Source organism: Podarcis pityusensis, assembly GCF_964106645.2.
Source record: "Podarcis pityusensis genome assembly, chromosome: 3".
In the NCBI taxonomy this organism is placed as follows: Eukaryota; Metazoa; Chordata; class Lepidosauria; order Squamata; family Lacertidae; genus Podarcis; species Podarcis pityusensis.
Window position 1 is genome coordinate 59,363,926 of NC_138026.1, and position 25,665 is coordinate 59,389,590.

The 25,665-nt window shown below is 40.6% G+C and overlaps 1 protein-coding gene across 1 annotated transcript; it reads left to right on the forward strand.

The window, feature by feature from the left end:
* Positions 1 to 2,445: 2,445 nt before the first annotated feature.
* On the forward strand, positions 2,446 to 7,157 carry RPS12 (ribosomal protein S12). Its single transcript, XM_080999795.1, has 6 exons — positions 2,446 to 2,554; positions 2,703 to 2,748; positions 4,660 to 4,776; positions 5,708 to 5,810; positions 6,249 to 6,350; positions 7,068 to 7,157. Exons 2-6 carry the CDS (start codon positions 2,735 to 2,737, stop codon positions 7,128 to 7,130), a joined length of 399 nt encoding a protein of 132 aa, XP_080855921.1. The 5' UTR covers positions 2,446 to 2,554; positions 2,703 to 2,734; the 3' UTR covers positions 7,131 to 7,157.
* Positions 7,158 to 25,665: the final 18,508 nt, after the last annotated feature.

The window sequence follows — 25,665 nt, forward strand, 5'->3', positions numbered from 1 at the left end:
ATTGTGTCTGGTATAACTTCACCACCCCACCTCCTTCAAACATGAAACAAATTAAAAGATTCAGCTTTTCAGTAGAGAACAGCAATATTCCAAGTATGTCCGTTTTCCATCACAGATAGACAACAAGAAGAAAAAAAGCCAAAGATGTTAGAAGAAATAAAGCAATGAAGACACTTGGTGGAGATTCAGAGGTTATCAAGGGTATTAACTCTCTCTTAGTTTTCTCTCTAAAGCAAAATATGGCCAATAGTATTCCAAGTAATGCTGTGCCTCATTAACATAATGGCAGAAGCAGAAATTCAAAACTGCAAGGTCAGATCAGAAATAGTTAATTGCTTATTCTGTATCACTGACTTTATAATCAAAGGCAGAATTGTTAGTTATTGATAACTTGTTAAGGTCAGTGTGCATTGGGAGTTTGTAGGGATTAGGTTTGTTTTTATTCTGTGTGTATTACTGTTTGTTAGCCAGCTTGGGCATCTTTGGAATGAGGATAGAATCATCATTTTTTTTAATAACTTGTTACCAGAAGCAATTTGGTAATTTTAGACTCTGCATTTATTGACCTTCCAGCATGGGCGTAGCCAGGATTTTTGTGGGGGTGGGGCAGAATTGACGTGATTGGTCAGTTAGTTAAGTATGTCTATTGTTTGACAACCATGCCTTCCAGAGGGTCACCCCTTTAGGTGGCCATGTGTGTTCCAGAGTGTGGTAAGCCAGCCCCATTTGGGGAGAGTCCTACTCATTCTGCTGGCTGGACATCTGCCCCCAAATCATTACATGATGGATCAGGAGATATGAGCTGCCTGAAATCCTGAACACGCTAACTTAAAGCAAATTCCATTGAAATTAATGCTCCTCTGTCCTCCTTACTCAAGATGACTTAATACAAAGCAATACAAAGAATGATTTGCATGGTATATGTGTTCAATGGTTTACCAATACTGTACCGGGATGCCTGTGTTACCAACAACTGTTTTGTGAATTATAACTGCCTATTGCATAATTACCATTGACTACACTTTCCTTGCTGGTATGTTGTAAGTCGTCTTGACTATCTTTTAGAAAGGCAGGATATACTTCTTGATAACAAATGAACTTGTCACTCAGAGGGTTTTAAGAATACAAAAAACCAAAACCTTCCTAATTCATATGCAGAGTGTACTCAAATGTTTCCGTCTTTCTAGCACAATGTACAGCACACACACATTGTTTCTTGTGTGTTGCACCGGATCCTGCCATCTCTGCTGAGCACAGCGTTTTTGAGGACATGATGCAGTCTACTTTTGCTACTTAGATAATCTAAATCTTAGTCCAGCAAATGCATTCGTTCTGGATTCTGCGCAGAAGGGCATTCCACAAACGCCCCAAGCAGCCTTTAGGAAGTGCCAAAGCTACCATGTGTGGCAGTGATGTGGCCAACTTATGACTACACCATTCAAGTTAAGGTTTTGTCTGCGCTTTTTTAAAAAACAAAAAACCTCAAAAACTTCTCCCAGCAAACCACTGGTATAAAAATACGGTATTTGGCAAAGGTCCATCTTTACAATCCGAGCCCCTCCTGCCCTTTCCGGCCAATCCCCAGCTGGTGCTTCAAGGAAAAGTGGGGCGTATTTTTTGCCATTATCTCGGGACTCATCCGTTCCTACACCGGCTTCATCTGCCTAAGAGACACCGAAAGATCCACAATAAAAGCGACTCTTGGCGAGGAGGAGGGCGACCCTGGAGGGGCGTCTCCGCAGAGACCCTAATCTCCTCCGGAGCAGAAAGAAGAGCAGCAACCCGCAAGAAGGAGCCTCGAAGGCGGGCAGGTTTAGCAGCCCTGCTCCGCATTCCCACGCCTCAGCGCCCCACATGGCAAGTGGAGGGTCGCCAGCTGCGAGGAAGGCGCTTTCGCCTTTCGGCAGCCGGAGCGCTCTCGGAGGGGCGATAAGGAAAGGCTCCGGCTCCGGCAACAGGGAGGCCTCGGAGGGACTGCTCGAGAGAAGTTATGCTCTTTCGGGTTGTGCTTTGCTGCAGCCTGGGCCGCCCGCCGACTTTCCCGCCGGTGCCTTTTGAATGATTCGGTGCTTTTTGTGTGTGTGTGTGTTTTTGGCTATCCAGCGTGGAGAATTAGGCAGCCTCCTCCTCTCCGCGCAGTATCCGCCAAGAAGTCTCGCCCTGCAAGTGTGAGGAGCGCTGCGTGTTTGCGCAGGACAACAGGGAAGCTGGAGGACTCAGTCCCTCGGGGCAGCGCGCGCAGCCGCTGCCGCCAGCCGGGCAATATAATGGGCACCCCCGTGTGCATTTATAGGACCAGGGCGCTCCTCTATATAAGGGCAAACTGATGATTCGCTCAGCTCAAACCGCAAGGTTTCCTAAGGAACTACCGGCAACTACCGGCTTTAACCTCCGTTTGTTTTTCGCCTCCGAGCAGGCGAAATGGTAGGACGCCTAAAACTGCAGGCGCGCGTGCGGCTGCGCGGGGAAGGAGAGGGGGGTCCTCGCGGCCTTAAATAGGCGGGCGGGCTGCTCCGCCCCTTCCTTTTCACCATCGGTTCGTGGAAGCTGTGAGGTGGGTGTCGGGTCTCTCGCTCTCTCTCTCGCCCCCCCTTGTTTCTCCTTGTTTTTAGGGAGAGAGAAGAAAGACGACTCTCTTTGCTGTTCGCTCCCTCTCGTTTTCTGCCGCTCCCCGTTTAACAGGCTCCCTTCTTTTCTTTCAGCCACCCCCCGGGCGGGAGAGTCACCACCAACCATGGCCGAGGAAGGGTAAGTGCGAGCAGACGGGGCCGGGGCGGGGCGAGACCCCCTGGAAGCTTCCTTGCTTCTCTTCCCCGATTTCCGGGCCCCGCGCGGGGACTTCGCCTTCTGGCTGCACGTGGCTGGGCCCAAGTTTCTCTCCTCGCGGCCGCTTGAACCACGTGCTTAGCGAAGGCCCCGCAGAGCCTTTCTCCTCTTCCCGCCCCCCTCCGGCCGCTTTCAGATAACCGGAACATGGCGCTACAGTGCAAAATAGGCCACTCGGTCGGTGTTGCGGGAGGGCCTGAAAGTTTGCAGGAAGAAAGTTAACAGTTCTTTCCTCTTCCTTGCGGACACCTGTGCGCGCCCGCCCGCCCGCACCCTATTCCTCCCCCCCCCCCGAATCCGGAGTCTCCATGCGGTGAAGGGAGCGGGTTTTCCCCCCCCCCCCTGGACGCCAGTGTGCGGTGGGGAGGATGATGGGAAACTGGGCGTCTGTAAACATTAATTTGATTTATCGTGGGATCCCAGCGGAGCAGCAGATGGTCCTGGCAAATTTCAGAGGGGTTTTTAGCCTGCTCTGCAGAGACTCAAAAAGCGTCCTGTCCCGTGTCGACTTCACTGCTATTGCCATTATTACAGCATTGATCCTCCAAAGTGACCCTCCTTATTTTATCCTTAAAACATAGCCCTATGGCAGCCTAGGAGTGTTACGGTTTGATGTTACTCCGTGTCTTTTTCATTGCCTCTTTGTTTTAAGGCTAAAGCTGCACTAAAGTCTGTAGAAGTTTATCCCAGAATGTTTATTAGTGTTCTGAGTTGTAATTGGCTGTGTTGATAAGCTCCTTACAATCCCATCCCAAACCACTGCTACTAGTGATATATCTCCAGTGTTTGGCTTACTGCTCTTTCTCCCACATATTAAATGATCAGGGTGCTGATTTTGCTGTAGTCAACAGCTTCATGGGTTGCAGCATGCAGAGTGGAAGAGTTGGAATTGTAACTTACGAAACAATACTTATTATCTCCATTCATATAGACCTCATTCTTTTTATGGCCTTGATCAGCTTAAAATCAGCATTGTGCTTCATAAGCTGCTGATCAGTGAGGTTAGCAAGCTTGCAAGTAACAAAAACTCCATGGCACATTAATTTTAAATAGTGCATACACAATTTAAACAGATTTTATTAGTCTGGTAGTGTTGCTTACTAAACAAGGTGGTGTGCAAACTTAATATTCTGTGTTACCAAACCTTCATTTAAAAGTTGTCAGTAATGTAGGAAATTCAATTTTAGTAGCTTCTGGGAAACAAAAATACACATTGTGGCCATATGTAGAATATTTCATACAGTTCTGGTAGCTCTTTCTCATGAGATCATAGAATTCAAAAATATTCAGGAAAGTGCAATTAAGATCAACAAGGGCAGACCTCCCCTATAAGGAAAGGTATAAGCTGCTGTTGCTTTTTGTTTTAAAAAGATACCCAGAAGTAGTCTTTTGAAATTCTCAGTAGTTTTAATATACATAAGAAGACACTGGTATTGCCTGCCATCCTAAAACCCAAATTGTCAATGAAAATGATATTTTGGAGTAGCCAGGAGGAACTAGAATTCAAAAAAGGCCACTGTTATAAGTAAGTTGTTTTTAGAAGTTCTAATTGTATTGTTTAATTATTAGACATTTGCTGCTCTAGGCTCTGTTAAGAAATACATGCATTTAACAAATTAAGCCATGACCTTTTGTTCAGATTTGTGCAAAAAAAATCTTTTTGCTGTAGCAGTTGAATGAATCAGTGTTTGGGTACAATGTATGTCCAATTCCAGATGTTGATTTAAATGTTCAAAAATATCTGGCTGGCCACTGTTAACAGCAAAAGGGACCTAGTTGAATGTTGGTGAGATAAAGCAAGTTCATGTTCTTCTGTGATTTTTCGTTTGCTAGCATTGCTGCTGGAGGTGTAATGGATGTCAACACCGCCCTTCAAGAAGTGCTGAAGACCGCACTTATCCACGATGGCTTAGCCCGTGGAATTCGTGAAGCTGCCAAAGCCTTAGACAAGTAAGTGCTGGATGTTAACTAGTATGTGTGCCTCCATGTTGGAGTTTGGTCGGGCATTTCCTATAAGAGTGAAAAGAAAGTTGCTCAGGGTAGCTTACAATAGTAAAAATTCCTTCTGTCCTGTAAAAATGATTAAAATACAACCATGGCAGAGACCACAAATAAAACTTAATTAAAACAGCATATATTTAGCAGGTAACAGCCTGCTAGAATAAAAACATCTTCACAAATTAGTGAAAGACTGCTAGAGAAAGAACTTCTATGGCTTGCAGGACAAAAGTGTTCAACAGTTTGAGATGAGAGCTACAGGTTTTGAATGATGACTCTCTTAAAAAGTCGGATACCCCTTCACTCTTACTATGAGTGAGAATAATAGTCTGACAAACCTGTACATATAGATTGGTCTTAAGAGTAGGAGCTACAAATAGTCTAGTAAGGTCATGGTGGTGGGAGTAATATGGTAAAAGCACCCAGTGTAGTTTGAAAAATTCTAATTGGTTGTGTTAACATGACTCGTAACTAGGTAAATAAAACACATTTAAAAACCTGGACTAAATTGTTACTGACGGGGCATCTGGTACTTTAAGCTACATTTAAATTGCAGCAGTGGTATGAAATTCACTAGTATACTGGTTGTGCCGTTCTTTGGTACTAACTTCAAAGTCTAAAAAGAAAACAAAAATACTGTTTATGATCCATGATATTGATCCCAGTTTCCCTCATGTGACTTGAAAAGAACACACAAAAAGAGATTTCCTGTTATACTTGCCCAGATAATGTCCTATTGATTTGTGGACGAATGGGAATGGTTTGGGGAAACTGCAGGTGGGGAGTCAGTGGAATTTGGCCTCTCTGGGTGAACAGAAGAGCAACATGGAATTGGATCTTTGCTGTAGTCCACTGTGTAACTAATAATGGTCTATTGTTTTAGACGCCAAGCCCACCTTTGTGTTCTCGCATCCAATTGTGATGAGCCCATGTATGTCAAACTGGTTGAAGCACTTTGTGCTGAACATCAAATCAACCTGATAAAGGTAATGATTATGTACATCTTTTAGATTAATAATTGAATGCAAAAGCTGTTTTGCTTGTTCTGTAAAATATTTTCTACTGAATGTAGCATCTAGATCAGGCATAGGCAAACTCGGACCTCCAGATGTTTTGGGACTACAACTCCCACTATCCCTGACCACTGGTCCTGTTAGCTAGGGATGATGGGAGTTGTAGTCCCAAAACATCTGGAGGGCCAAGTTTGCCTATGCCTGATCTAGATGCTTGACTTTTTAAGTACTGTTCACGCTGTACAGTGATGATAACTTGGCTCCCTCTACTGAGACTTGTGAGGAGAACAACCACTAATGTTACCCTTTATTTCTGAGTGTACAGCTTGCTTGCTTGCTTGCTTGCTTGCTTTCTGTGCTTACCATCTTATTTTGAAGGCAGTACCAAAGGAATATAAAAATCTTTGACAGGTTGATGACAACAAGAAGCTGGGTGAATGGGTAGGTCTCTGCAAGATCGACAGAGAAGGAAAACCCCGTAAAGTTGTGGGCTGCAGTTGTGTCGTTGTCAAAGTAAGTTGATGAAAGTGCTCTTTAAAAAAAATGGGTACATATTTTAGAGTAGTTTTATTTGCTAAGTGTTTTATTGTGCCTTTACATACTGTTGCCTACATTTTGGTCTCAGATTGCAGCTCTTGAGCTTGATTAATCCAGACCTGAATGTCTTAACTATTATCAGCATAACAGTTAACAGCAAAGAAGCACACCACTTGCTGCTTTGCAGAGAAATAAATTTGAAGAGAAATAAATTTTTGGTTGGCGCCTGTGGTGGGTGAATGAGAAATTGGGGTTAGAGGGGACTTTCTGCATGTGGGAATATTGAAAGAGATACAATTTCCCTACCCATACAGTTAAGTGATATTTTGTTGCTCTTTTAATCTAAATACTTGCCAAATTTAAACCGAGCACCTCATATTTCTCATAAGTAAAACATTTTAAATGATTGTTCTGTAATGGTGCACAAACTGATTATTTGTTCCCTTTCTTGTTTAATGGGCAGCACTGCCAGCTGGATAAAATCTGCTTAACTTTCAAGTGTTCTGCAGAAATGCAAACTATTGCTGGCAATAATAAAGCCAGGGTACGAGCCTTGAAGACTAGGTCGTCATTGAGGTCCCAATAAATGGCTACATTTTGGTTTTTAAATATGGGTTGACTTTATTTTACTGAATACCCTGTTTTTAGTACCCCAAAATGGGCTCTGACATTTGGCTTATTGTCTTATTGTAGGACTATGGCAAGGAATCTCAGGCCAAAGATGTCATCGAAGAGTACTTCAAGTGCAAGAAATGAACCAATAAAATATATTTGCGCCTGACAGTGTTTGTGTTTTGCTGGTCTTGAGATAGATAACCATTTTTTTTTTCAAAAGGAACTAGTTGTTCATTCTGGACTTTAATTATGTAGAGGGGCTACAGATAGATTACTCCCATTTCCTTCCAGGACAGTTTTGTATGTATGTAATCATGTCAATCTCAATAAGTTTATTGAGAAAACCATACAGGAAGCAACTTGAATCAGATTATACATAATGCAGTCTCTACTTTCAGACATGTTTGAGACAGCTGGTTTGAACACTCTTTGAAACCACCCTCCATTAAGTAGGCACTTTAGAGAGCCTTGTTTTCCTTTTTGATATGGAAGTCCCATGCAATGCTGGGGTGTATAGGTAGAACGTGTGCTAATGAAAACCCAGTCAAGGAGCAAACCAGTGCAACAAGGTCGCTGCCATATTGCTCAGTAATGGAATTTTCTGGACTAAAGCCAGGTTATTGGCTTTGGGTCTTAGCTGGGATACCAATTTAAGATGGAAAAAGTGCAGGTGCTGCCATCTTTCAGGGGATGGTTGGCACCGCCCACCTCTGGTCACATTGGACCCTCTGGTAGGGGCAGGCAGTGTGCTCAGCCAATCAGAGTCGGGCTGGGAGCCTGTTTTAAGGGGGCTGCCACACAACACTGCATTTCCATGCACTTTGCTGAGAAACAAGCTCCACTGAGTTCAACAGTGTTTGGGTTTAATGGTGGTATTCCCAGATAATTATGAATAGGACTGCAAGCATAGTCTGTTAAGGTTCTTATAAGAGTCTTTGCAAGAAAGAACAAATGTACTGAGGCTATAGGTTTAATGGGCCAGAGTCTAGATGAATGTACAGAAAATAAAGGATTTTTTAAAAGTGATGCAAGAGAACAGGTATGTCAAGTACAGAGCACAGTGTGGTGCTTTTTTACATGTGCTGAGAGAGACATTAAACTTGGGTTTGTGCTGAAGCACAAAATGGTCTCTGATGTCATTTCAGAAAAACGCAGAAACAGCATGCCTAGGATCCGTGCTCATTGCTCCAAATGACGGCACCATTTTAGCTGCTCCCAGCTTTTTCTACTGTGGTGTCAGCAACTACCTGGGTATCCATATCTCACGTTTTCCCATAGCACACAAAATTAGGGTGTTACCAAGGTGTTGTGAACACTCAGTATCACTTTGCAGTAATGCGACTGGTCAGCAGAAAGATTTTAATATTCCTGCTTAGTTCTTGCCAAGATTTCTCTCGACGTGGCTTCTTGCTTGGCATTTTGAAACTGGGTGACTAGTGTTTGCGTTTTGTCCCTTATGCAAATTGTACTGAAACGGGAGTTCAAGTTGCCAGTATTCCATGAGAGCTGAATGTCTGCATGAATAACTTCAAAATCTATCATGCAGACAGATCTTTTCATTTCACATTAGGATTTCCCAATATAATTCACTGATAAATTTTGCAGTTGCTCCAGTGGCAAAGGATCAGGGACTGTCAGCAAGAAATCAGTAGACTGGGTAAGCACTTGGTTGCTGGTTCCAGTGATTCCTTTTAAGCTACACTATATCCTTGCCAATGAAGGAATACACAATCTGGTACTAAAAGTGCACTCAAGTGCTTTGCACAGTAAAGGTAAAGGACCCCTGGACGGTTAAGTCAAAGATGACAGGGGTATGGTGCTCATCTCATTTCAGGCTGAGGGAGCCGGTGTTTGTCTACAGACAACTTTCATGGGGCCAACATGATGAAACCACTTTTAGCGCAACAAAACACCCTTTGCCTTACTGTTGCAGCGGTACCTATTTACTTGCACTGGCATGCTTTCGAACTGCTAGGTTGGCAGGAACTGGGAACAGCAAAGGGAGCTGTTCAAACTGCCAAGCTTGTGGTTCAGACCACAGTAGGTTGCTTTTAGCTGCTAATTACCAAATGGTTGTCAGTGGTCTATGGAGCATCTATCGGGCCATCTGCACCTGTTGGGTGTTTTTCAAATGCGCATGCTGGTATTTGATTAAATTCATTGAAGAATGGATTGGTCAAGTTAGTGAATGGCACCCAGTTATTCAGGGTGGTGAAAACGCAAGCAGACTGCAGGAAGCTCCAAACGGATGGATGAGCAACAGAATGGCCCATATATTTTAATAGAAAGCAACAAACAAAACGCAAATAGCAGGTATGGAAGTTTATGTGAACTAATGTTTTTACTAGAAGTAGTTTTAAAATGTTGCTTCAAGATCCCCTGTTTGCAAGTTAAGGGGAAACATTGAACATTACCATTTTCTAGCACCCCTCATACCTTACAAAACATTTTGAAAACATTTTGCTTGTTTTACTTGCACACTTTTGCAAGTCATGCACACATTCATTCAAAATCAAAATGTAGGTTACCCCAAAGCAAAACCTTAAGATTGCACTAAAGCTTTGTAAGGAGAAATATAATTCAGGACTTGTCCAAATTTCATGATGTCTTGGTGCTTTCAGAGAAGAGCCAATTAGCTTCATCTTCATTCTTCTGGCTCAGACGTTTGCGACCTGTCTCATTTGCCATATGTTTCAAACATGCCAACATCATTAGCATAAAACTGAAATTTGATTGCCTCTCTTGGAACGTTTAAAATTACAACCATCAGTTGATATTTTCCTTTCTTTTCTGGACCACTTGTAAGCTCTGTATTCCTTGTATGGGTATGTTTTGTTACTTGAAATATTTATAAAAAATAGAGAAGCTGGAACAGTGGTTGAATTTCTGATTTCTTCCAGCATTGATTCATTTCAAGTAACAACCTTGTCTGCAAGTTTCCGATTAAAAATCTTGGACTCGTCTAGCGGTGACTAGATTTTTACAGTATATCTGGTGAGACTAGTCATGACAGGTTGCTGTCATTCTGTTAAGAGGCAAAACTTGCACACAATTAGAGTGGGTTCCTTGATTAGACCTCCAAGTTGTGTGGGCACACAACCAAATTGCTTGCCAGATGCATATAGTGGAGTTTTTACACATTGCCAGAGTACCCTGAGAGCAACTATAATAGAGGTGGTAGCAGTCACACAGCTCAGATAATGGAAAGCAGGTTGAAATCCTCTACTGATCATAGATGGCCAATTTCTTGTAGTAGCAACAACACACACTGAAGCTGGTGGAACTGAAGACCAGACAATGGTATTGCCAGGCATGTATTCCTGCTTGCCTCCTGTGTTGTGCAATGGCTAGTTTCCTTGCTCGATAGTGTAGAAACAGAACCACACTGAGATATAGACCATTAGGGTGGTGGGAAGTTGGTTATTGCTACTTTCAGTGAACATCTATGCCGTTCTGGAAGGTAGGGTCTTTGTTGCTTTTTCAGATTCCTTTTCAGGCATTAAGAACCATACCTGCTTTTTTCCACTCCCAGAAAAGCTATGTTATAAAACTTCAAGTCTACATTTTAAAAGATGTAACAAAAATAATTTTAAAATTGATTTTGGACCCTTGAGGCTAGCAAAAGGTTACCTAAATCAGGACATTATTTTTACACAAAGTGCAAGTATTTAAATAGTTTTGCCATGAGACACACAAACAATGTGGGATTGTATAACACAGCTCCCGCCCCCCCCCTTCTGTAACTATCCCAGTTTCCCCTTTACTTAACCTCACTGCATGCTTTAAAATTTATAAACTGTTATAAAAATCTTACTTATACCTGGTTGGCTTATTATACAAACATTCTTTAAAAAGGTTTTATGATATTTCATCTTGCTGACATATGAGATTATTATGTGTGAAGGGGAGATATAAAAATAATAAATACTGTATTCCATAATGGAGAAAGTAAATGTTAACATCAACGTTAATGCAAAATTACAACCTTGTTCTGATTTTGATGTGTGCTGTCTCTAAAAATTATATGTGTGTATATGTATGAGTTCACCGGGTCAGCAAGCACAGTATCTGCTGGTAAGTATTCTGGAACAATTAATCCATTCTGTAGTTACGCTCAAGTTAATGGCATTACAGTAGCAACAGATCTGACTTGTGGAATTTTAGACTGCAGATTTACACAGTTGATTAATAAATATACTGGAGGACCGCTGAGGGGTGAGGGGCACATTTATTCAGTGTGGGGGGTGGGGAATTCATACGGAAACAAATGCATTCAGGTTGACATTTTTGTGTGTGGAAAACATTTTGGGGTAAAACCTAAATTTCTAATGCCACAATCCTCTCAGCGGGGAGCAGGGGGCTTGAATCTGTGGCAATTGCTGTGCTACATTCAAAATCCTGTTTGCTCACTGTGACCAGGATGGAAGGTGAGGGTGATTTTTAGTTCTTCCTCTTCCTGTTTTCCCCCTTCCCAAAGTGGTTGATCACAATGGGAGGGAAATAAACAGTGGAACTCCAGTACTGGCATAGTTTCAGGCCCAATACATGGGTGGGTCAGGAGGGACAATGGCTTGAGATTCTGCTGATCCAAGAATGGCACCCCTCAGAATGCCCTGAGATTTATTGTCTAGAGCTTTACCAAATTCTTTTCAGCTGTACTTCTTCCTTCTTCCCTGTCCCCAACCTCTCTCCCATATCACTCTCCTTGTCTGACCTTCCTACCCAATATTTTCTTCAAGATGGCGCCCTGGTTCATGACAAATGGCCATTCAACCACCTCTTAAAAACCTCCAATGGGAGAGTGTCCATCTCCTGAGGGAGTCTGCTTCACTGTCAAACAGCTCTGACCATCTTTCTTTTTGCCTTTACCATCTGAAAGTTCTTCCTGATGTTTCATTGGAATCTCATTTCTTGTAACTTGAAGCCATTGGTTGCACAATTACACTCAGTTGGGGAGGTTTTGCACGACAAGCCCACTTTCCCCAAAGATGGGGGCTTTTTGCGATAAGGGCAGCGGTGGGAAAAGACACAGGAAAGTGAGATAGCAAGCAAGGTCATAGAATCATAGAGTTGGAAGGGACCCTGATAATCATCTAGTCCAACCCCCCTGCAATGCAGCTGTCTCCTACGGGGATGAAACCTGCAAACTTATTGGATAAAGGAATGGATTAAATTAGAGAATGGAGAGTTGTTAGATTTAGAAGGATTTGATAACAGATTTGGTTGGCATGCATATCTATGGTATGAAAAGAAAAAAATTCACAAAGGTTTTGAAAACCATATCTTTCGAAGATCATTGATAGAGGTGTGGGAGAGGTACAAAAATTAGTTGGAACCTAGACTCCCCCGCTGGATTTCACCATTAGAAGTGATGAGCGTGAAAAAAATCAATATGAGGGGGAGGTGGATAACATATGGAGAATTGGTAATAAGAGAGGGGGGGAAATGGAAAATGAAAACTTATGAAGAGGTGAAAGAATCTGTTTATGACTGGTTACATTACTATCAGATTAATGAAATGTTTAAAAAAGATTGTAAAATGTGTGGGTATGAAGGCAAAGAATCAAAATTTCAAGCGAAGGTATTGAATAATGAGTATAAAAATCTGTCCAAAATGTATAAAATGTTGCTGGAGTGGCATACAAAAGATGAAGAGGTAAAATCAGTAATGATACATTGGGCAAGAGATTTTGGTTATAATATACAATATGACGACTGGATGAAATTATGGAATGAAAGGTTAAAATTTACGGCATGTACTGAGTTGAAAGAAAATGTAATGAAAACGGTTTACAGATGGTATATAACGCCAGTTAAACTGGCTAAAATGTACAAAACATGCAATAAGTGTTGGAAATGTAATGAAAAAGAAGGTACTTTCTATCATATGTGGTGGGAGTGTAAAAGGGTGAAAGGCTTCTGGGAAATGATATACAATGAATTGAAAAAGATGTTAAAATATACGTTTGTGGAAAAACCAGAGGCCTTCCTATTAGGAATGGTAGGAAACGAAATTAATAAGAGAGACTGTAAACTGTTTTCAATACGGAGTGACTGCTGCAAGGATACTTCTGGCCCAAAGATGGAAGCAGGAAGAAATTCCAACAGTGGAAGAATGGAGAAGGAAATTGACTGAATATGCAGAATTGGATAAATTGACTGGGAAGATTCGATATCAGAAAGACCAAAAGTTTATCGAGGACTGGGGGAGATTTACAGAATATCTGAAAAACATATGTGATGTACAGACAACGCTTGTTGGTTTTGAAGAGACTCTGTGAGATAGTAAGAAATAGTGCAAAAAAGAGAGTAAGAGGAAAAGGAGTTCTAAAAGGCAATATTATGTTTAGAAATGCGTTAACAAATAGAAATTTTACAAAAGATTGACAGAGAAACTGAGGGAAGTCGAAAACTGAAGAATGAGTGTTAAATAATGTGTTGACTGTATAAAATTGTTTGCAAAATGAATAAAAATTATTTTTTTAAAAAAAGAAACCTGCAAACTTGGCATTATCGGGGAGGTCATCTAACCCACATACAAACAAATCCACATGAATGGTCATTTAAGAGGTCACGTGGAAGCAACCCCCGGCATCGTGAAAAGGAATTGGTTTGCTCTGTTAAGAGGGGAGCAAAACGTGAAGTTTTCAGGCCTGACCAGTATTTTCAATCTGATCCTTTCTTTTCCATAACCTTTGCAAGTGGGACCTTGGTTCTCAAATGCCTTGGTTCTCAAACGCCAAAAACTCAAAAGTAACTGTTCCGGTTTTTGAACGTTTTTTGGAAGCCAAACGTCCGATGCGGTTGTCGACTATTGTTTCCAGGGCACCTGCACCAATCAGAAGCTGCTCTTTGGTTTTCGAACATTTCGGAAGTCAAACAGACTTCTGGAATGGATTAAGTTTGGCGCTTTTGTTTTTGCTATTTATTTTGCGTTTTTGAAGCTTTTCTGGTTAATTTGTTTTTGTGACTGTGTGGAACCCACTTTAGATACTGATTGATTGACTATGTGACTGCAGAAATGGATTAAAAAAACCCATTCAAACAATGACTATCATTGTGAGAAAAAAAAACATTATCATCTACAATACTGTCTTATTTATTTTATAGTACAGTACATTGATTATTGCTTTCACTTTAAGGATCACTGGTCTCGTCAGATAGTAAAATTCATGTTAAATTGCTATTTTAGGGGTTGTTTTTAAAAGTCTGGAACAGATGAATCCATTTTGCATTACTTTCTATGGGAAGGCGCACCCTGTAGTATATTCTGTAATAATAATACGACAGTGTTACCACCAGGAACGCTCCAGTATATGAGAAAGTATATTCTGTAGTATATTCTGTAATATACTACAGTATATTCTGTAATAGTAATACGACAGTGTTACCACCAGGAACGCTCCAGTATATGAGAAAGGATCGTGAGTTCCTAAAATTGGCTGAAACAGAAGGTGGCAGTGTTGCTGCAGATCAGAAGCAGCAAGTGCATTCCAAAAGCAGTCGGGGAGCCCGTGCTGATTGCTGGTGGAGTTTTAGCAGCAGGTGTTGCTGTGATTTCTTCAAGTTGAGTACATAGGAAACAAATGTGAAACGATTTTGTTTAGTGCCACTGAACACGGTGCAGTTTGACTGTGCATTTTCCAACGTTGGGGCCCATTCCCTGGCAAAAATATTCAGATGTGTTTTGTTTTTTAAACAGAACTTTAGAAAGGTGCTTTTAAAGCAGCAGCTTCTGTCTCCTTTCTTTCTACCTACTGTATGTTTTGTAACACTGAGGGGCTGGTGATGGCAGTGGTGGAATCAGGACTGAGGAAGAAAGATCTTTACAGCCATCCATCCCTAAGCCTAGGGGGGCTTCCATCCGTAATTTGCAAACAGGTTACTGTCAAGGTGTTTTGATTTTTTTGTTTTTGCTTTAAACTTATTGAAGTAAACGGAGGGGGGAATACAGGTTGGTCTTTTGATATCAACTAATCCAAGTGGCTGCTGCTGCCAAAAATTATAATGTATTCGTGCGGACCCCTGATCCCCCAATAAACACCTGTCTTTAGAGAAACTGGAACAGTAAGCTGTCAGCTTTTGTCCTGGGTGTTGTTAAAATATACGCTCCTTTCGCTCTCTGGAGCACATTGGGACTATTGTATTCTGAGAGCGCATGGCATCTGTATTAAAATATTGCTACATTTTTTATATAGTTTTCCACTGCATTAGTTTTGCAGACCACAGTGATCCATTCTGAGGTTTGCTGAACTCTGTATTACAAAAAGAAGAAGAAGAAGAATTAGTTGTAAAGAAGTAGACCCAGCTCAGTTTTGTATTGAGAGCTGAGCTCCAGCACTAAGAAGCCACTAATTCAGCCTGCAGACCAGCACTATGGGAGCTACTTTCTTGACTTGTGTTGCTGTGTAGAATAGTGGTTTTAAATTTCCCTTGAATACACAGCCAGGAGACGCTTATTTATTCTGGATGGAGCAATTAGGAGTAAAAATGATGTGATCTTTACATATTTGTGATCTCAGTGTATTTGAGTCTCACGGGTTCTAGACTCCACCAGTAATATTGTTGTGATAACTCTGGGCAATAATGCAATTTATCATGCAACCGCACACGTGTCTACTCACACGTAAGTACCAGAGAGTTCGGTGGAGTTTCCTTCCAGGAAAGTGCATACAGGAGTGAAGTCTTTGTTGCTTCTTGGTTGCTACATAACCTATAGATACAAAAATTAATTGTTAAACACTACGGAAAATGGAAGGCGCAGACTGCTGCAAGAGGGTCAGAAATGAGCTTTCAGAATTCAAGAATCGTATTTGTGTGTATGTGTGTGGACAGACATGTGCGATGGAATATGCATTGACTATGTAACTAAAGTGAGAAGCATTTTTCAGTCTGGGTTGCACAGCTCTTTGCTTAAACATTAAATGTTTACTATAGTTTATATCCAGGGAAATCGGGGTGTGTGTGTGTGTGTGTGTGTGTGTGTGTGTGTAAGACTGTCAAAGCTAAATTTTGAGCTTTTAGAGCTCCTCTTGAAAAAACAGCACTGCCTGTGTTTTGAGGTAAGGTCAACAATGTAAAAGTTCTTTTCTCCACTCGACTGTCTTGATACATTATGGCACTTCAATAATATTGCAATACACACAGTGCAATGTATTTAGAACATTCCCCCTTAAAAGCTTGTGGTTACATTCATAATGTACAGCTTGCTGGATTTATTTTTTCTGTGTGTAATATTATCTCCACATGTGTAAGGGGCATGCAATATTTTATTTTTTGCTTAAGCTGGGGAATGTGAAATTAAATTTATCAGTTGAAGAATTTGCACAAGAGCTCATAAATAGTTCTCTGCATGCTTCTAGTGGCACATGGGAAAGGGTGGAGAGTTGGGGATTGGGGAAGGATGCAAAGAGACTGCAAGACCCAGCAGATTTAAATATTGTTCTTCCTTTCCTTACTGAGCGAGCCTATAATTCTGTTCACAGCTGGGACAGGTTCCTTTTAATGTTGTAGAAAGTAACAATAAGAAGAAAAACCTTTGAAGCACCTATTGCGTATTTTTCTGAAGGAAGGTATCAGCAGCTAAGCTTTATTAGTCAGTGCCATACTCTTTGCAGTTGGTTTGAAAATGCCATTGCAAATGCAGTTTGGATACAGATGAAATTTATAATTTAAGTAAATGCTAGCCCAAAAACTTAGGCATAGCTTGGGCACACTTGAGAGACCCAAGCATCCATTTCAGAATTGCTCACTAAGTACAGGTATTATAGTTGTTGTGGAACAGAACTCCTGTGCCTTTAAAAGGTAGGGCTGTATGTATATATGTATCATTAAAAGCCTTAAGAGAACCTGCATGGTTGCACAGGTGGGTGGGCCTTCTCTGCAGTGGCTCCCTGTCTGTGGAATGCTCTCCCCAGGCAAGTTTACCTGGCACCTTCATTATACACATTTAGGTGCCAGGCAAAAAACCGTTCCTTTTTAACCAGGCCTTTGGTTGATCTTATTGACATCCTATGCCCTTTTAAAATGTTTTTTTTGGGGGGGGGCTATTAGATTGTTGTTTTTATTGTTATTATGTATTTTGTGGTTTTATATCTTGATTTCATTATGAACCGCCCTGAGATTCCCGGGTATAGGGAGGTATAATAATAATAATAATAATAATAATAATAATAATAAAATTCATTGCTGGCTGAAGTAGGCAGGTTTATATAATGACATTAGTATTATAATATGGATGGCTTTGAAAGAGAATTAAGCCTATTTATGGAAGATAAGGCTATCAATGGCTACTAGTCATAATGGCTAGCTTCTGCATTCGCTTTGGGAGGCAGTATTCTTCTGAATCCCAGTTGCTGGGAATCATAAGTGGGGAGAGTGCTGCCAGAGCCTGTTTTTGGATGGCGTGACCGGTGCGGTGTTACTGGGTGCTGTGCTGCAGGGGGCTACAACAATGCTGAAGAATGGAGCACAAGAGGAGAGGGGACAAATTTTAGTGTTGCACAGGGCACCACTGAAATTTGAGCCCAAAGTCCACCACTGGCCACTGTGAGAATGTAGTTTTGGACTAGATGGGCCTTTGGCCTGGTCCAGCAGGGCTCTTCGTGTGTGTTTTTGTCATTTTGTTTGCATTTTATGAACCACTGTGGTATTACTCGGATAAAGAGTGGCATATAAATATTTTAAAATAAATACATATGTACTCTCAACAGTTGTTTCCAGGATAGCTTGCAACAAAATGTAAGCAATCCATAAGTGAAATAGACCCAATAAAACTAAAGCAGCAATAAAAACAGCACACTAGAGTCCTTAAATATCTTGAACCAATAGCAGTGTTACTGGCACTTAAAGGCTATTGTGAAAGGCGCTACATGCAAGAAGGATCTGTCTTTTGTTGCTGTAATTTGAACACGTAGGGCTGTACAATGAAGTTGTCCCATTAGTACAAGGATTTCCACCTACACAAAGACTTCCTGTCCCTCCTCCTCCTCCACCCCTCTGGAGCAGATGTAGGAGGCACACAGGGAGAAGAAGTCCCATTGTGCAGGCAGAGGTCTTTGCACTAGCAGGATCACTTTGTTAAAAGTAACCTGTATATTCCATGTGTTGGTACCTTGATCTGGACCTCCAATTAAGATCTTCGTAGCATGGCAAGTTCATACTGGTCTGGCAGTTCTTCAGTTGCCCAAGCCTTGAATAGTTTAGGGCTTGATAGGTCAATGCTAGCAGCACTTTGAATGGTGCCTTCTAGTGTGATATGCTCAGAGCTGGCCACAATTTTATGAGCAGGCAGGTTCACTCTACTATAAAAACTGAAGTCTTTCACTGGAAAGGAAAATAAATACATATTATTCTTTTTGGAAAAGTAAGTTTATTTTGCCTTTCTGTTGCTTTCCACTTTTGACATAGCATTTCTGTGGGGGGCTTTAGGAGTGCCAGTAAGTTTCTGTCGTCTTGCTGCTGCCAGCAGTACACATTCTAAGAGAGTTATTTGCCATGTGTACAACTTGCTGCTCCAAAAGAACACTGCATATCCCACTGCCTTTAACCAAAATATCTTTTTTCATTATTACTACTACCCTTAAGTTAGAACTACCTTAAAGTTGGGTGGTTGGATGGTAGTGCATATTTTAAAATGCAGAATAGTTAAATCTCATCGAAAGCTTTGTCCTGGGTTTTTGCATGTTTATGGTGGAACTTCCACAAAAGTCCAACATAATTACATGTGTGATGCTTTCAAACAGCACTGTGAAATTCTAAATTATTTTTCATTGATCCCTGACCAAATTGTCTCCTTTTAAATACTGCTTTTCTCTTTCTAATTGCCAGCAATGAAATTCTACCAGGGCTATGAAAAACAACAACCTAAAGCTGTGTGTTTCCATCTAAAAGCAAATGAGATTCCTTCAACAGCACTTAGCTAACCAATTTATTAATGATGGGGAAGCAGAATAAAACCCAGTGCTACCAAAAGTAAGAAAAAATGAGTCTAGTCAGTAAAGTGACTGGAAGTCTAAGCAGCATTATGTGGAACATTAAAATTGTCAAAGGTGCTGACTCTTTTGTTGTAGCTCCATCTTTGCAGATTCTACACAGATAGTGCTTTCGTATAGAAAAAGGCATGTGCAGTATCATGTATTTTTCAAGATACATACATAGATATGTCATGGGAGTCCTCCATAATTCAGAGATCTTGCCATGTGTACAGCAAAGTAAGCATACATGTATTTGCCAGATAAATGTCTTGTAAGTGGAAATCTTATCTGGAGGAAATGCAACATGTGAAAAGTGGTCCTGAGTTTATGTGGATTCAGGCAAGTTACTGTTTTCCCTGTGTTGATTTTTACAGTTGTCCTACTTTAACAGTCAAATTTACCTGAGTTGTTTGGGGGAAAATGAGCTTTTAACTGTCTGAATGGAAGGGTGTGAATGTTAAGATAACTGATGGACAGTATAGAAAATGTTCACTGGGAGATGAGTGGAAATCTAGCAAGTGTTGGCTTTGGTGTCCATTTTGCATTGAAACATGGAAGTTGATTCCCATTGCATGATAATTGCAAGAAAAGTTTAAAATTACTGTGGGAAAAACCTTTTTCATACAGATCTACCCTTAATAGTGATCTTGGGCTTTTTAAAAGGTTGCTTATTTAGTGTAACTAATCCTCAAAAGCTTGAGTGGCCAAGACTATAAAGGCATGCTACCTTACTGGAAGCCAGTTTGTCCTAATACTTCATGTATTTGAACTTGGATCTGGCAAACATGGGTGCAAATTTCAGCTCAGCTTTGGGCCTCTTGGATGGCAAGGGTGTGTCTTTTAGACAGTTTTCCATCTGAAAAAAAAATAGGAGCAGTAATGACTTGTCTCACAGGGTGGTTATGAAGATGAGTGAGATCCAAAGAGCTGCATGGGATCTTGCCATGGCCCAATGGGATTTATTTCCCATCACCCTTTGGGCAACTGAATCCCATGCCTAATCACAAACTGTTCCTAAAATTCTGCATAGTTTCAAAAGCAGTGTGTCATGTGGCACAGTGATGGGACTACGGTTTGAAGAGGGAAAACAGCTCTAAGGTCCGCTGGAACTAGTTTAATACTTTGGATACTATACTCTCTGCATATTCCAAGTACTGTTGACATTATTCTTTCCCCTGTTTTCCTGGCATGAACAGCCGGTCCATGTATAAGTCTTGTTTTCAGTGGGGTTCTGCACACCATGAAACTTCTTAGAGGAAGACAACCATTTCAAAATGTACACTCCCCCTCTTTATAATTGGATGTGGAACTCTCCAAGCACAACTTAACTGTATTTAGCCCCACTCAGCTACTTGCAGAAACTCTTGAATAAGAAAAGTTAAGCACCTTTTCCCGATTATATTTCAAACCATAATTCAACTCAGAGAAAATAAATAGCTACATCAGGTGGATAGTTTAATCATACCCTGCCAAGAATCCAGAATTTAAAACAATAGCCTAGTTGAGTGGAAAGTTTATATTTTTAAGTAGACACTTAGTCTGCATGAATGGATGTAAATAAATGGGCAAGAACAGCTGGAAGATAGGTGACATTTGAAAACTGTGATGAGATTCCAGTGTTAGACTAAAGATAGCTAAGTAAAAAAAACTGGGGATGAGTCAGGGTTAATATGGTATATAGAAAGGTCCTTTTTCTATACCTTTCTACATGTGTGGTCTAAACCAGGGGTGGCTAACTCCCAAGAGACTGCAATCTACTTTCAAAATTAAAATCTGGCACTAACCTTACGATCGCTGGCCATATAACAGCCTCTGTTTCTAAACTCCGGCTTCCCTTCTGTAAAAGTAGAGGCCGGCGCAGGGGGTGGGGCCGGAAGGGGGCCAGCGATTGACCGTGATCTACCAAAACCTTGCAGGGATAAACCAGTAGATCGCGATCAACGTGTTGTACATTGGTTCAGCAGTTGTTCTGCTAGCTTTTAAATATTTGTTGCGTCAAAAAATGGAATATAGACATTTGGTGCATTGCAGATAAAGTTAATTGTATGGTACCCTCTTGCTTTGAACAATATATTGGTTTGCTATCTTATAGATTCTTTTAAAAAGTAAAGTGACTCTGGATTCCTAATTTAGTTTGATGGAGCACCTTATTTTTATTGAGAGGTCCTTTTGGAGCTCTTCAAAATATCTTATCTATTATTATTATTATTATTATTATTATTATTATTATATTTTTTGTTTTAACAAGTGTGAACAATTTAGTATCTTCAGCAAACTTGGCCAACCCATTGCTCACCCCTAATTCTAGGCCGTTTATGAACAGTAGCTGGATACAACTCGCAGCACTTCAAAGTGTTTAACTTTGGCTGGATCATGCCCTAAGAAAATACATAAGCTAAAAAAGTATATCAAAATTGTATGCATAATGAGAAAATATAAGCTGTGTTTTCAGTGTTCAGAACTGTGGCTAGGATTTCCAAATTATGTTTAAAACTCACCTCAGTGCCCACAACCACATGAAAAACCAGACTTGAATAGCAGAATTCTACTGAGCTACTCTAATGATCCTGGCCCCGCAAGAGAAACCTGAGTGAGTTATCAATGTCAACAAACCTCTGCTGGAGTTACAGTTTTTAATGTGCTGTTTAGTTATACCTTATTTGCTATAATACACAACAAAGATAATGTTCTATTAAAAATATACAGAAGAAAACATTTCTTAACCAGAATTGTTTAAAGAGCAGATTGGATTTGACAGTGAATTGTAAAATGTAGATTTGGTTTTACAGATGAAGGTTGAATGAATACGGGTGTTGTAAAGAAAATAGTATTTTTCAGTTTAGCAGAATGACTATAGTCTTACCATGCATTTGGCTCATCATGACAATGAGTCTAATTGAATGAAGGCCTTGTTTTACTCAAGATCCATTGTACTTTCATACTGTATTATTTCTTAAAATAGTAAAAGATGGCAGATCAGATTGTTTAGGCAGGTTGTTGCTTTTGCACAAACAGTATTTTGTCAAGAGAACTGATCCTACATTTCCACACATTTTACAAGGCATTCATCACACACTGGCAGAGCCTAGGAGCCATTTTGATACAAACTTGTACAGTGGTACCTCGGGTTACATACGCTTCAGGTTACATACGCTTCAGGTTACAGACTCCGCTAACCCAGAAATATTACCCCAGGTTAAGAACTTTGCTTCAGGATGAGAACAGAAATTGTGCTCCAGTGGTGCGGTGGCAGCAGGAGGCCCCATAAGCTAAAGTGGTGCTTCAGGTTAAGAACAGTTTCAGGTTAAGAACAGACTTCCAGAACAAATTAAGTTCTTAACCCGAGGTACCACTGTAATACCCCTCAGTACCACAATCTTCTACCATTCATTCAATAGTTTTGAAAGAAAAGATTCAATTATGTCATGGTCCACACTGAGGCTATGCTACCAAATCCCAGAATGTACCCCCCCCCCTTTGCATTTTTTAAAAATCCTGTCAATGTTTTGGCTTTCTTTCTTAACCAATTAAAAAAAATCATAATGATTTCCCTTTTCTTTTGCAAATTCACTCTCAGTAGACAAAACAACTGGGGGCTTAAGTATTGCACATATCAATATTGTGCAGCATGAAGCAGCTGAATGACCCCAAACTGACTCCTATTGCAATAAATCATTGTGCAGACCCATAAGTTTTAGTCAAAGCTTAGTTTGCAGAACTTTCTTCGAAACAGAACAAAAAACAGTAAATGGTACATCCAAACAGTTCCATAAGCTCATGTGCATGTCCAACACAGGCTCAGCATATTAAAAATAACTTTAAACAAGACTGAGATCAAATCTCTGTCTTTCCCCAGTTCCAGCCTCCATTACAGCCTGAGGATGTGTTCTCCTGGAGTGAGTCATTTTCAGATCCTTCTCCCATGCAGCCTGAAAACAAAAGACCAAAAGCAATTCCCTTCAAAATACTACAGGCGAGAGTCCAGAAAATAAGACTTATAGAATGACTATGCCTCTGTAGAAGGAATCAAATAGAATCAGTCGTGCACATAGGAGCCAACTTTCCCCAATAAAATATTTGAGGAGGCTGCCCCTCCCCAAGTTGGTGAGCATTGCCATTCAAATGGTGTGTGTGTGCCATGTCTTGTGATTATGTGGGGTGAGGTTTACTTGCGCCCCCCATATTTTATTCAAGTGGGCACTCCTGGTTGTGCATGTGCTTTTGCACTGCCCATGATATTAGACCATTCTTTCTAAGTTTATTAATCGATTGTTAGTCGGGAGTAGAATTCAGACAAATGTAAGATAGCCTTCTTTATGTTTACATTAGACGAGGGTAAGATGGAATTAGTAGCCAGGTTTCTGCAACACACAATGAGGATTAGTGAATGTTAACTTAAGTGTCAGATGCAGGATTTTAATAAGCAATTTTATTGTACTGAACCCTACTGGAATCTTGTATATATGCCAATAAAGGTTTGAGAGAACATTCAGGCATTCTCCATTTCAGAGCGAATTAAACAATTATAATTAACATTAACTAGGAAATCTTTTTGGCTCCGCCCCACCCCAGCTGGCTTTTGGGAGCTTGGGAACCTCTGCATAAAATGGCAACAAGCAGGATTTGCCACTTCTGGGGAGTCACTTTTCTACCTGCCCCACACATGATGCCAGTGTAGGGCAGATGGGCATGCTTTGTGGCAAATGTGTTGTAGGCCAAATGTCAAGGTGCAGATTGGAATCATGGCACTTGGGATTCTCCATCACTACAGTCCTGATGAAAGTAAGCTCCCAGCTGCTAAGAGCATCTGACACTTCCACCAGGATTGCATCACAGAGTTGAATGGTATAACTCCTGTGTGTCATAGTCATGATCTGGATTTGGGGGAGGGGACCTCCACAGCTGTTATTTTAAAAGTAAATGTACACATTGAATGTGTTTTCTAGTTTAGCCCTAAGAAAGATGGGAGAATAGAAGGGAGAAATCAGCTGTGAGGAGTAAAAAAGCAAAATAAAAACAGATTGAATAGAAGTTCCATTGATATAATTAACCCGGAATGTTGTTTCAATCATTGCGAATTAACATCACCAATCTTTTTTGCTTGTGGCAGGTAAGATTAAACTCCATAGATTATAAAATAAGCACCACTGCTGTAAACACTCTTTCAAGGAGTAGAAAAACATCTTTACTCTTTAGCCACCAAGTTTTTACCAACAAGGTGGATGAAATCTGTCAAGAGTATAACTGACCAGCATTACCTAATCTTTTGACACTTCCATAATGTGCTCCTTTAAAACTTCAGCACAATGCAGTTGAAAGATACTCAGCAGCATTTAAAAACGTATGGATTTTCCGAATTCAGAATTGCTTCATTTAAGTGTTTGGATTATTATTATTATTTTTTGAGAGAGAGAGCCATGTTTTTTGTTTGGACATTAAAATATTGCTAACAAACACTGAATTCTGGAACCATAATTTGTATGCTGGTGTACATGCCACTTTAGCAAAAGTTTAAATCCAAAATTTTTAAAACACTGAATATTTAACTTCAACACAACCTGAAACTGTTAGCTTTAATGCACACTTACTATGATAAGAGGCAAAAGGTGGAAGCAGAATTATGATATGCGACTCTGTGTTCAAACACCTTCCCACCCTCAGTGCCGATAATGCCAAGCGTATGCTTAGAAATGTGTGCACACTTCTAGGTGATGCGTGAAGTTTTGAACACTACATGCACCCTTATTCTGTGCACGGTTTGCACCCAAAATTTCCTGCGCACAGAATGCCTTTGCTGAATCAAAGCAAAATACTGAATAATATGACCCTGGTAATGTGAAATTCCAAATTCAAGCTTAAAATTCACTGGGCTGCACAATGGAAATTTCTAATCCAGCTCCTCCCCACACACCTCAGACTCTGTTCCAGAGGATAAGAGGACCCTCCCCCAGAACAGGGCATGAGTGAAACTCTATGAACACACCATTGGATACCCCCCCCAATGGTTTTGCGTTGCAGTTTTTTAGCTCAGCGTTTGTTTCAGATTGACCTTCGCTCCCTACTGAAGACGTCGTGTGATGAGCCCATTTTGAATTACCTCCTTATCATTCATGCCACTTTACTAAACTCCCTAGTTCTTCTGCCTTGTACTTTTTGCTGATGCTGTAATTCAGTGTGCGGCTCTCAACGGTGCTCAAAGTAGCAGGTGAGAAGGTTAAATAAGCTTCCTGATCTTTGCCCTTCCGCTGCTGCAACTAAAAATTTGGGGAGTGTTCAGCTTCTGGACAGTTTATTTCATTATTAAGATGAAATTGTTAGTTCTCACTGCAGGATGTTCTTAGAAGTAGAAACTATTTCCGTCCAATTACAAGTTTTTCTGTTAACTGTGAACTTAATACTTAATTGTAATTGCTAGCAAAATATAATTTAACCATAAAGTATGCTGAATTGGTAACAAAGTGCCCTTTTTACTTGAGCAGGAATATGGATGTGGACCAAACTGTGTCTGCATGGTTCCAATTAAGGGGAGGAATGCTTTATGTAAAGCTCCACTTGATGAATATAACTGAAGTCTCTGACAAGCTAATAAATTGGAGTTTAGAATACAGTACTGTATACCGTACAGTTACAGCGGTGACACCTACTTTGGGTCATCAATTTTGGTCAAGCCTTCCTGTTCATTTAAACTAAAATAATAATGT